Source organism: Callithrix jacchus, chromosome 5 (assembly GCF_049354715.1).
Source record: "Callithrix jacchus isolate 240 chromosome 5, calJac240_pri, whole genome shotgun sequence".
Classification (NCBI taxonomy): Eukaryota; Metazoa; Chordata; class Mammalia; order Primates; family Cebidae; genus Callithrix; species Callithrix jacchus.
In genome coordinates, this window is record NC_133506.1 from 66422606 (window position 1) to 66435000 (window position 12395).

The window sequence follows — 12395 nt, forward strand, 5'->3', positions numbered from 1 at the left end:
AAGTTCTTAGTTTAGTGACTGGCTCTTATTAGTGCTTAATATGACATATAAAGCAGAAACATATATTTGCAGATCCACAAACACCTTTCAAGTTCAAGGTTGACATCTTTATCTTTGTGCCAGGAACTGGCACCGTGCCAGGCACTTAGTAGGTGCTCAGACATTCATCGAATGAAATAATGAGTTCAGTTTTGAGCCTTGCCAATTCAGGTACTTGGTTGAATTAGAATTAGGATTATACTTTTTTGTTTGTTATTTTTCTTTCTTTTTATTTTTGGAGACAGAGTTTCACTCTTGTTGCCCAGGCTAGAGTACAATGGCTTGATCTTGGCTCACTGCATCTTCCACCTCCCAGGTTCAAGAGATTCTCCTGCCTCAGCCTCCTGAGTAGCTGGAATTACAGATGCCCACCACCACACCTGGCTAATTTTTGTATTTTTAGTAGGAATGGTGTTTCATTGTGTTGGCCAGGCTTATCTCAAACTCCTGACCTCAGGTGATCCACACGCCTCAGCTTCCCAAAGTGCTGGGATTATAGGCGTGTGCCACCTGCCACCACACCCGGCCCCCAGTACATTTTTATTTCTTGTGTGTATTGCCTGTTTGTGTCCCTTACCCATTTTCTTCTTTTTTTTTTTTTTGAGATAGGGTCTCACTCTGTCCCCCAGGCTGGAGAACAGTAGTGTGCTCTCAGCTCACTACAACCTCTGCCTCCCATGTTCAAGCAATTCTACTGCCTCAGCCTCCTGAGTAGCTGGGATTACAGGCACGTACTACTATCCCTGGCTAATTTTTGTATTTTTGGTAGAGACAGGGTTTCACCGTATTCGTCAGAGTGCTCTTGAACACCTGACCTCAGGTGATACGCCCACCTCGGCCTCCCAGAGTGCTGGGATTACAGGCATGAGCCACCACAGCAGACCTTTATTTATTTTTTGAGACAAGATTTCACTTTGCCGCCTAGACTGGAGTGCAGTGGTGCATTCTCGGCTCATTACAACCTCTGCCTCCCAGGTTCAGGCAATTCTCGTGCCTCAGCTACCCAAATAGCTGGGATTACAGGTATGCACCATCACACCCAGCTAATTGTTGTAGTTTTAGTAGAGACAGGGTTTCACCATGTTGGTCAGGCGTGTCTCAAACTCCCAACCTCAGGTGATCCACCCACTTTGGTCTCACAAAGTGCTGGGATTACAGACGTGAGCCACTGTGCCCAGCCTTCTGGCATTTATTATTTCTAAGCTTGTTTGTTTGTTTTTGAGACAGTCTCACTCTGTTGCCCAGGCTGGAGTGCAGTGGGGTGATCTCGGCTCACTGCAACCTCTGTCACCTGAGTTCAACCAATTCTCCTGCGTTGGTCTTCCAAGTAGCTGGGATTACAGGCACCTGCCACCACACCCAGCTAATTTTTCACCATCTTAGTCAGGCTGGTGTTGAACTCCTGACCTCATGATCCACCTGCCTCAGCCTCCCAAAGTGCTGGAATTACAGGTGTGAGCCACTACGCCCTACCTATACTTTGTTTTTCCCTCAATCCCTCATGATAACTGTTATAACCAATAGAATATTAAATTGATTGAAGCAGCATTCAGTGTATACCTTCCTATGTCTGTATGACTATTGCTCACATGAACCAAGAAGTATGCTTTGAATTACATTTCCTTTTTTTTTTTTTTTTTGAGATGGAGTTTCACTCTTGTTACCCAGGCTGGAGGGAAATGGCGCGATCTCTGCTCACCGCAACCTCCACCTCCTAGGTTCAGGCAATTCTCCTGCCTTAGCCTCCTGAGTAGCTGGGATTACAGGCACACGCCACCATGCCCAGCTAATTTTTTGTATTTTTTTTTTTTTTAGTAGAGATGGGGTTTCACCATGTTGACCAGGATGGTCTCGATCTCTTGACCTCGTGATTCACCCGCCTTGGCCTCCCAAAGTGCTGGGATTACGGGCGTGAGCCACCGTGCCCGGCCCTACATTTCCTTTCTTATACAGCTCTTGCTTCCCCTAGAGTTAATAATTACCTCCATTTTTGTTTGTTCTGTATGTCTCTCACTAATTCATACCCAGACTTCTTTTCTTAAAAATCAGTTTCCTCAAAGAACTATTTGTAAGTCTGTTTAATCACAATCTAAAGTAACCAAAAAAGATTTAAACTTCTGATCTCTACATGCATGCCTATTAAATAACAATAGGAATTGGGCCTTTAAAGTTTCAAGCTAAGCATACACTTTTCTCTCTTGCCAATATACATTCGTTGAGGGATGTTTTTTCCACAATAGATGCCTTTCATCTATTGAAAACCTTTTGAGACAGAAGACTGCCTACTCTCCACCCCTACCTCCCCACTCCTGCTATTAATAATCTCCTAGAGGCCGGGCGCGGTGGCTCACACCTGTAATCCCAGCACTTTGGGAGGCCAAGGTGGTAGGATCATGAGGTCAAGAGATCTAGACCATCCTGGCCAACATAGTGAAACCCCGTCTTTCCTAAAAATACAAAAATTAGCCTGGGCGTGGTGGCAGGTGCCTGTAATCCCAGCTACTTGGGAGCCTGAGGCAAAAGAACTGCTTGAACCCCGGAGGCGGAGATTGCAATGAGCCAGGGTCACACCACTGCACTCCAGCCTGGGTAACAGAGTTGAGGCTCTGTCTCAAAACAAGCAAAAATAAATACATATTATATGTGTGTGAATATTGCTCATATGAAACAAGTAAAAGAAGGAAAGGGAGAAAGTTTGTCTTTACAAAAGAATGCCAGCTGATAAATGTAAAAATAATGGTAGAATTAGAAAAATCATCATTTTGGCTGGGCATGGTGGCTCACGCCTATAATCCCAGCACTTTGGGAGGCCAAGGTGGGTGGATCACGAGGTCAAGAGATCGAGACCATCCTGGTCAACAAGGCGAAACCCCGTCTCTACTAAAAATACAGAAAATTAGCTGGGCATGGTGGTGTGCACCTGTAGTCCCAGCTACTCGGGAGGCTGAGGCAGGAGAGTTGCCTGAACCCGGGAGGCGGAGGTTATGGTGAGCCAAGATCACGCCATTGCACTCCAGTCTGGGTAACAACAGCGAAACTCCATCTCAAAAAAAAAAAAAAAAAAGAAAAGGAAAATCACCATTCTGTAACCCTTAGTGTGTTTAGTGATTCTGGCAATTGTCAGTGGATGCTCAAACCTTTAGAAGTAACATCATCGGGAAGCAGTCTATTCAAATGATCTCAAAGTATGACCCTATAGATTATTTAAGTACAAGGGAGAGGTGTCTTTACATTGCAAAGATTCAGCAATTGCCGCCTCCAAGTGACCAAACTTAGCTTCCGCAGTACTGAGGAAAAATTATATGTCTCCTGATTTGAGGCAACAAGAAGTATATAGATTTAACTATACGGTCATATTATTTTTGTTTGTTTTGTGACGTCGTCTTGCTGTCTCCCAGGCTGGAGTGCAGTGGCATGATCTCTGCTCCCTGCAATCTCCACCTCCCGGGTTCAAGTGAGTTTCCTCCGTCAGCCTCCCGAGTAGGTGGGATTCCAGGCATACGCCACTGTGCCTGGCTAATTTTTGTATTTTTACTAGACATGAGGTTTCCCCGAGTTGGCTAGGCTGGTCTCAAACTCCTGACCTCAAGTGATCCACCCTTATTGGCCTCCTAAAGTGCTGGGATTACAGATGTGAGCCGCCGCACCCAGCCATATTCTTAATAAAAATTGTTTAATGTGACTCTAACCCTGAGGAAACAATAAGGCAAAACCAGAATGTGAAACATTTTTCTGGACTTGAATCTTTAAAAAAATTACTGATAGAAAAACAAAAAACTAGTCGGCCAGGTGCAGTGGCTCACACCTATAATCACAGCACTTTGGGAGGCGGAAGCAAGTGGATCCCTTGAGCCCAGAAGTTGGAGACCAGCCTGGGCAACAGAGAGAAACCCCGTCTCTACTTTATAAAAATAAAAAGTAATGTAGCCGGGCACGGTAGTATGTGCCTGTAGTCCCAGCTACTCGGGAAGCTGAGGGAGGAGGTAGAGGATGCGGTGAGCAGAAATCATGCCACTGCACTCCAGCCTGAGCAATAGAAGTGAGACCCTGTCTCAAAACAAAAATTAAGGCCAGATACCATGGCTCATGCCTGTAATCCCAGCACTTTGGGAGGCTGAGACGAGCGGATCATGAGGTCAAGAGATCAAGATCATCCTGGCCAACATGATGAAACTGCTGACTCTAGTAAAAAAATAAAAATTAGCTGGGAATGGTGGCGCATGCCTATAACCTCAGCTACTCGGGAGACTGAGGCAGGAGAATCTCTTGAACCCAGGAGGCGGAGGTTGCAGTGAGCTGAGATTGAACCATTGTACTCCAGCCTGGTGACAGAGTGAGACTCCATCTGAAAAAAATAAAAATAAAAAATCTAGAAAGAGACTAAAGAGAAATAACTCAGTTCAGTACATGAGAACATTGATCTTGGATTGGCTAGGGTGTAAAAAGATATAACAGACATTTTAGGACTAATTGGTAACGTTTAAATTTAAATAATATTTGAATTACTGTTATATTTTTAGCAATAGTGATATGATGGTAATATAGGAGAATGTCCTTTTTGAAGCAGAGGCCTGCAGCTATCTGGAGGTGAACTTCCATAACGGCTGTGCTTACTTTCAAATGGCTTAGAGAAAAAAATGTGTATATGTGGACATGTACCAGCTACTAAACCAGTATGTCCAATCTCACCAATCTCCAGAATCTGTACTCTACTTCGGGGCCAGAGCTGGGACTTTCTGCTTTCCCAACTGGCTCCATGAAAGGCTTTACATCTCCAGGGCTCTAGAGAGAGAAGACCAGCCTGGAGGAAGAAAAAATGGGGTTCTTCTGTCTGCATTCTATTGACAGTTCACATTTAAAAGGCTGAAATTGGACCTTTATGTACAAAAATTAACTCAAAATGGGTCAAAGATCTCAAGTTAAGAGCTACAATTGTAAACTTCATAAAACCTAGAGGAACATCTTGACATTAGATTAGCAGTTATTTCTTGCTTATGACACTAAAAGCACAGGCAACAAAAGAAAAGATAAACTAAACTTCATCCAAATTAAAAACTTTTATGCTGGGCGTGGTGGCTCACACCTGTAATCCCAGCACTTTGAGAGGCCAAGGCAGAAGGATCACGTGAGCCCAGGAATTTGAAACCAGCCTGGGCAATAAGTGAGACCCCTGTCTCTACAAATAATAAATTAGCCAGGCCTGGTGGTGCATACCTGTAGCCCCAGCTACTCAGGAAGCTGAGGTGGGAGGTTGCTTGAGCCTGGGCTGAGGTGGGCAGATGACGAGGTCAAGAGATAGAGACCATCCTGGCCAACACGGTGAAAGTCCATCTCTACTAAAAATACAAAATTTAGCTGGGCATGGAGGTATGCACCTGTAGTCCCAGCTACTCAGGAGGCTGAGACAGGTGAATCATTTGAACAGGAGGCTGAGGTTGCATTCAGTCTGGGAGGTCCATCAAGGCTGTAGTGAGCCATGACCAAGCCAACTACACTCCATTCTGGGCAACGGAGCAAGACCTTGTCTCAGAAAAAAAATAAATAAATAAGCTGGGCAAGGTGGCTCATGCCTATAATCCCAGCCCAGGCCAAGGCAGGCGGATCACAAGGTCAAGAGATCAAGATCATCCTGGGAAACGTGGTGAATCCCCGTCTCTACTAAAAAAAATATAAAAATTAGCTGGGTGTGGTGGTGTGCACCTGTAGTCCCAGCTACTCAGGAGGCTGAGGCAGGAGAATCGTTTGAACCCAGTAGGTGGAAGTTGCAGTGGGCGGAGGTGACGGTGAGCTGAGATTGTGCACTGCACTCCAGCCTGGTGGCAGAGCGAGACTCTGTCTCAAAATAAAGAAGTTTTAGGCCAGGCGCAGTGGCTCACCCCTGTAATGCCAGGACTTTGGGAGGCCACGGTGGGCAGATCAGTTGAGGCCAGAAGTTCAAGACCAGCCTAGACAACATGGTGAAACCTCGTCTCTGCTAAAAATATAAAAATTAGCCGGATGTGGTGGCGTGCGCTTGTAGTCCCAGCTACTCAGGAGGCTGAGGCAGGAGAATAGCTTGAACCAGGGAGTTAGTGGTTGCAGTGAGCTAGGATTGCACCACTGCGCTCCAGCCTGGTGGCAGAGTGGGATTCCATCTCAAAAAAAAAAAAAAAAAAGAAAGATTGCTTGTTCCATCTTACTACTGAATTATTATTATTTTTGAGGCAGGGTCTTGCCGTGCTGCCTACTCTGGAGTGCTGTTGTGCTGTCAGAGCTCTCTGCAGCCCTGGCCTCCTGGGCTCAAGCCATCTTCCCCACTCAGCCTAAATTTTGTATCACAATATTCTAGAAGAAATTAAAGAAAAAAGAATCAGCTGGATGCAATGAAGCACCCCTGTAATCCTAACACTTTGGGAAGCCAAGGCAGGAGGATCACTTGAGCTCAGGAGTTTGAGATCAGCCTGGGCAACGTATTGAGACTTCATCTCTACTAAAAAATCAAGAAAGTAGGCTGGGCACAGTGCAGTGACTCACCTGTAATCTCAGCCCTTTAGGAGGATTACCTGAGCCCAGGAGTTCGAGACCAGCCTGGGTAACATAGGCAACCCCATTGATTAAAAAAAAAAAAATCAAAAAGGCAGACATGATGGTGCATACCTGTGGTCGTCACTACTGAGGAGGCTGAGGTGGGAGGATCGCTTGAGCCCAGGAGGTTAAGGATTCACTAAACTGATGGAGCCACTATATTCCAGTCTAGGTGACAGAGTGAGACCCTGTCTCAACAAAAGATAAAAGGAGACATCCATTTGCTTTTGAAAAGTCTAAGTCAGTTACTGAGATAACCTGGTACCTGGAGAAAAGAATGAATTGTTGCAGCTTAGTTCCTAATGACACTGAAGTGCAACTAAAAAACTGAGTTCATCATCATTTTGGATGAGAGTTAAAGAGTGTCTATTGTTAGGCAAGAAGAATTTTGCTATTATTACTGTTTACCACAAACCTTTTGCTTGAACTAGGATTTTTAGATTTAACGTAATTTAAAACAAAAACAGAAAAAAGTACAAGCTCTATGGTGTACCAGACAGGCATAGGATATTGCCTTCAAATTTTCTGGACTGGAGTAAGTGTAGAACAGGCAAGCCCACCTCTTGAATTAAATAAAATCTTCGCTAATTTTTCTCTTGTATTATTTGACCCAGCTGGAGTGTGGTGGCACAATCTCAGCTCACTGCAACATCTGCCTCCCAGACTCAAGCAATTCTTATGCCTCAGCCTCCCACGTAGCTGAGACTACAAGTGTCTGCTACCACGCCTGGATGATTTTTGTATTTTTTGTAGAGATGGGTTCCACTGTGTTGCCTAGGCTGGTCTTGATCTCCTTGGCCAGGTGATCTGCCTACCTTGGCCTCCCAAAGGGCTGGGATTATAGATATGAGCCACAGCGCCCTGCACTATTTGTGATTTTTCTATGTTGTATTTAAATATTAATAAAATTGTATTTGATATTAACTTTGTTTTACCTCATAGCAAAGATAAATAATGTTTTATAAAATTTTAATATATTAAAACACAAAAGCATCATACTGAGTCACAATGTAAAAGGTATTTCTTATTGTGGTTCTTTGTAAACAGAAATGTTACACATATTTATAAACGTTCTCCAGGGCTCTTTGTTCTTTTTTTTTTTTTTTTTTTTTTTTTTTCTTGTTTTTTTGAGACAGGGTCTCCCTCTGTAGCCCAGGCTTAAATGCAGTAGTGCCATCATGGCTCACTGCAGCCTCGACCTCCTGGGCTCAGGCAATCCTCCCACCTCAGCCTCCCAAGTAGCTGGGACTACAGGCATATGCCACCACACCCAGCTAATCTATTTTTTGTAGAGACAGGATCTTATCACGTTGCCCAGGCTAGTGCCAAGCTCCTGAGCTCAGGCAATCCTCCCTCTTCAGCCTCCGAAAGTGCCGGGATTATAGGTGTGAGCCACCGCACCTGGCCATTCTGCGTTGCTGTGATTTCTTCTTTGATTCAAGAGTTGCTTAAGAGAATTTTTAGTTTCCATGTCATTTGTGTTTCTACTTTTGTTATTCATAGTTAATGCATTATAGTCAGAGAATAGGTTATTCTGTATTATTTATTTATATTGGAAAAAAGGTACATTCTCTTTTGCCAGTATGTGTTTATGTCTCTATATGTTAGGTCAACTTCATTTTATTGCGTAGAACATTTATATTTTTAAACTTTTTAGTTTGAAATACTTTCAGACTTGCAACAGTGGTACAAAGAGGCTGGGCACAGTGGCTCCCACCTGTGATCCTAGCACTTTGGGAGGGTGAGGTGGGCAGATTGCCTGAGCTCAGGAGTTTGAGACCAGCGTGGGCAACACAGTGAGACCTCATCTCTATTAAAATAAAAAAAATTAGCCAGACGTGTTGGCTCACACCTGTAATCCTAGCTACTTGGGAGGCTGAGGCACAAGAATCGCTTGAACACAGGAGGGCAGAGTTTGCAGTGAGCCGAGATCTTGCCACTGCACTCCAGCCTGGGTGACAGAGTGAGACTCTGTCTCCCCCTCCAATAAAAAAAAAGTACAGGCCAGGCACGGTGGCTCAAGCCTGTAATCCCAGCACTTTGGGAGGCCGAGGTGGGTGGATCACGAGGTCAAGAGATCAAGACCATCCTGGTCAACATGGTGAAACCCCGTCTCTACTAAAAATACAAAAAATTAACTGGGCATGGTGGCACGTACCTGTAATCCCAGCTACCCAGGAGGCTGAGGCAGGAGAATTGCCTGAACCCAGGAGGAGGAGGTTGCGGTGAGCCAAGATCGCGCCATTGCACTCCAGCCTGGGTAACAAGAGCGAAACTCCATCTCAAAATAAATAAATAAATACATACATACATACATACATACATACATACATACATACATACATAGAATTCCTGAATTCTAAATTCTTCCAAATTTCGCAAGTGTTAACATTTTACTACATTTACCTTATGATTCATTCTCATTATCTCTCTTCTGTCACCCACTCACTCAAGTATTTTCAGCAATTGAAGTGGAGAATACTCCTTGGTTAAAAAGATATCACCTCATTCTCCAGACTCAAGATTCTGGCCGGGTGCAGTGGCTTATGCCTGTAATCCCAGCACTTCGGGAGTCCCAGGCAGGCAGATCACTGGAGGTCAGGAGTTCAAGACTGGTCTTGAAAATGGTGAAACCCCCTCTGTACTGAAAGTACAAAAATTAGCCAGGTTGTGGTGATGCGTGTCTGTAATCCCAGCTACTTGGGAGGCTGAGGCAGGAGAATCACTTGCACCAGGGAGGCAGAGGTTGCAGTGAGCTGAGATCACGCCACTATACTCCAGCCTGGGTGACAGAGTGAAACTCTGTCTCAAAGAAACAACAACAAAAGATTTTTATGATGTGTGATCTTAGGGATAGTTCATTGTCCAATGATTATGAGATAAAGAATAATAAATTAGCATTCAGTCCTCTAAGTAGAATTTCTGGCCAGGAGCGGTGGCTCACACCTGTATTCCCAGCTCTTTGGGAGGCTGAGGCAGGTGGAACCATTTGAGGTCAGGAGTTTGAGACTAGCCTGGCCAACATGGCGAAACCCTTTCTCTACTAAAAATACAAAAATTTAGCTGGGTATGGTGATGGATGCCTATAATCCCACCTTCTCAGGAGGCTGAGGCAGGAGAATCACTTGAACTGGGGAGCCAGAGGTTACAGTGAGCCAAGATCACGACGCTGCACTCCAGCCTAGGTGACACAGCGAGACTCCATCTCAAAAAAAAAAAAAAAATTCTGCCAATCATTTGAGCGCAGGAGTTCAAGACCAGCCTGAGCAACATGGCAAAACCCCACCTCTACAAAAAGTACAAAAATTAGCTAGGCCTACTGTCATGCATCCTCCCAATTAGTAAGTCATGTGGGAGAATCATCTGAGCCTGGGAAGTCGAGCCTGCAGTAAGCTCCGATGGCACCACTGCACTCCAGCCTGCAAGTGACAGATTGAGACCCTGTCTCAGAAAAAATAAAAAAAATTCTGGTCCCTATGTCTCTGAGACTATGAGATCTCTTTCCTCTAATCGCATTACACAGTATGTATATCCTCATGTGTGTGAAATTGAAATTGGTTCAATTTCAGTTTTTCACAGGCCCACTTTCTTGTTCCAAGGGCAATGGTTTGGAGCTTTCCTTGAAATAACAAATTTCTGCTTATTTTGTTTTCTTTCTTCATGCAGACCTGAGGATGAGATATTTCTAAAAAGACTTTCTCAAGGTTACTCCGTGGGAAAGGATTCTGGCGCTCCCCTTTTCTACAGAGAAGAGGGAAACAAAACATTTCAGGAGAAAGATTACACAGTAGCTGCAGTGCTGTACTCTAAGGTAAAATGCTCCCAGCTCAGCAATTCATTTATTTTTCTTGGAGTCACAGTTCTCATTTTGTCACCAGGCTGGAGTGCAGTGGCACAATCTTAGCTCACTGCATCCTCCGCCTCCCGGGTTCAGGCAATCCTCCCACCTCAGTCTTCCGAGTAGCTGGGATTGCAGATGTGCACCACCATGCCCAGCTAATTTTTGTATTTTTAGTAGAGACAGGGTTTCACCATGTTGGCCAGGCTGGTCTTGACTTCAGGTGATTCGCCCACCTCAGCCTCCCAAAGTGCTGGGATTACAGGCATGAGCAACCATGCCTGGCCCAGCTCAGCAATTTAACAATACATATTTCTTCAGGACATAGAGCTGTATTGCTAACAGCCAGTGTTATGTTTTTATTGAATGTCTATAATTTATTGAATGGATTTGAAAAAGAAACCTGGCAGAATTTTGCTGTGGTTAGAGTCTAACACAAAAGGTAGTTTATAGGCCCAGTGCAGTGGTTCACACCTGTAGTGCCAGCACTTTGGGAGGCTGAGTCAGGAGGATCACTTGAGGCCAGGGGTTTAAGACCAGCCTGAACAATACAGGGAGACCCCTTCTATACATAAAATTTTTTTTTCACTCTTGCCCAAGCTAAGTGTAATGGTGCAATCTGGGCTCACGGTAACCTCTGCCTGCCTCCCAGGTTCCAATGATTCCCTTGCCTCAGCCTCCTGAGTAGCTGGGACTAGAGGCACATGCCACCACTCCTGGCTAATTTTTTTTTTTGGTAATAGAGACAGGGTTTCACCATGTTGGTCAGGCTGGTCTTGAACTCCTAACCTTGTGATCTGCCTGCCTCAGCCTCCCAGAGTGCTGGGATTACAGGCATGAGCCGCCATGCCTGGTCTGTACTCCCAGCTAATTATTTTTATTTTTAGTAGAAATGGGGTTTCACCATGTTAGCCAGGCTGCTTGCAAACTCCTGACCTCAGGTGAGCCGCCTGCCTCGGCCTCCCAAAGTTCTGGGATTATAGGCTTGAGCTACCATGCCCAGCCCACAACGAAATTGTTTTACATTAGCCTGACTGGTGGTGGCATGCATCTGCAGTCCTGAAACGGGACCTGAAGCTCCCTTGGCCCTCTCGAGGGGCATGCGATGGGGTGTGGCTCGCCTCTTCAGTGCCCCGCTGCTCAAATCTCTAGGGGTGCAGACAGACGGGCAGGCTGTGGGGCTCCGACCCCATGCAGTGTCCGGAGATGAGTGTTTCCAGCTGAAGCCCGAGTGGGTGTGTGTTATGGGATGCTCTTTTAGTTTGTAGTCTATAGGCGGCTTGTGTTAACCAGCTCAGTGAGACCCTTTACCCTGTGGCAAGGACAGAGGGCTTTCTGTATCCCAGGTTCTTGCCTTGGTGTACTGGAAGAATCGGATCACATGTGGGCTTGCAGAATGAGTGAACGTTTTATTGAGTAGAAGTAGCTCTCAGCAGGTTGGGGAGCTGAAGGGAGATGGCTTTTCCCTGGAGTCAACCACTCTGAGGCCCACTCCTTTCCACCTGCTCTGACCAAACTCCGTGTCATTCTGCCCACCGGTCAATGGCCTGCTGGTGCCTGTCGGCTGCTCTTTCACCGGTATGCTCCTGACGGCATCCAGCTGCTTGCCTGTCTGCCTGCTAGGGTATTGGGTTTTTATAGGCCCAGGCTGGGGGCATGGCAGGCCAGGGTGGTCTTGGAAAATGCAACATTTCGGCACAAAGGTGGGAGTGCCTGTTCTCACCTAGGTCCATGGGCAGGGGCCTGAGGGTGAAGCCTTAGCCAGAGACCCACCTTTCTCTATGCAGCACTTCCCTGCCCCCCTCCTATATCAGTCCCAGCTTTTCAGGAGACTGAAGCAGGAGGATCACTGAACCCAGGAGTTCCAGGCTTCAGTGAGCTGTGATCATGCCACTGCAGTAGCCTGGGTGACAGAGTGAGACCCTGCCTCAACATATATATATATATACATATA

General features: G+C 45.5%; 1 protein-coding gene across 9 annotated transcripts in view; it reads left to right on the forward strand.

Annotated features, from left to right (window-relative positions):
- Nucleotides 1–12395, forward strand: part of SMYD4 (SET and MYND domain containing 4) — a 45378-nt gene that overhangs the window by 3248 nt on the left and 29735 nt on the right. For 6 of the 9 annotated variants that reach the window (XM_035299402.3, XM_078372467.1, XM_008996365.4 and 3 more), the window contains exon 3: nucleotides 10270–10414. The exons of the other annotated variants lie outside the window; for them this stretch is intronic. In XM_035299402.3, the coding sequence (XP_035155293.1) occupies nucleotides 10270–10414 (145 nt within the window). The remainder of the gene's footprint in view (nucleotides 1–10269; nucleotides 10415–12395) is intronic. 9 annotated transcript variants of the gene reach the window in all.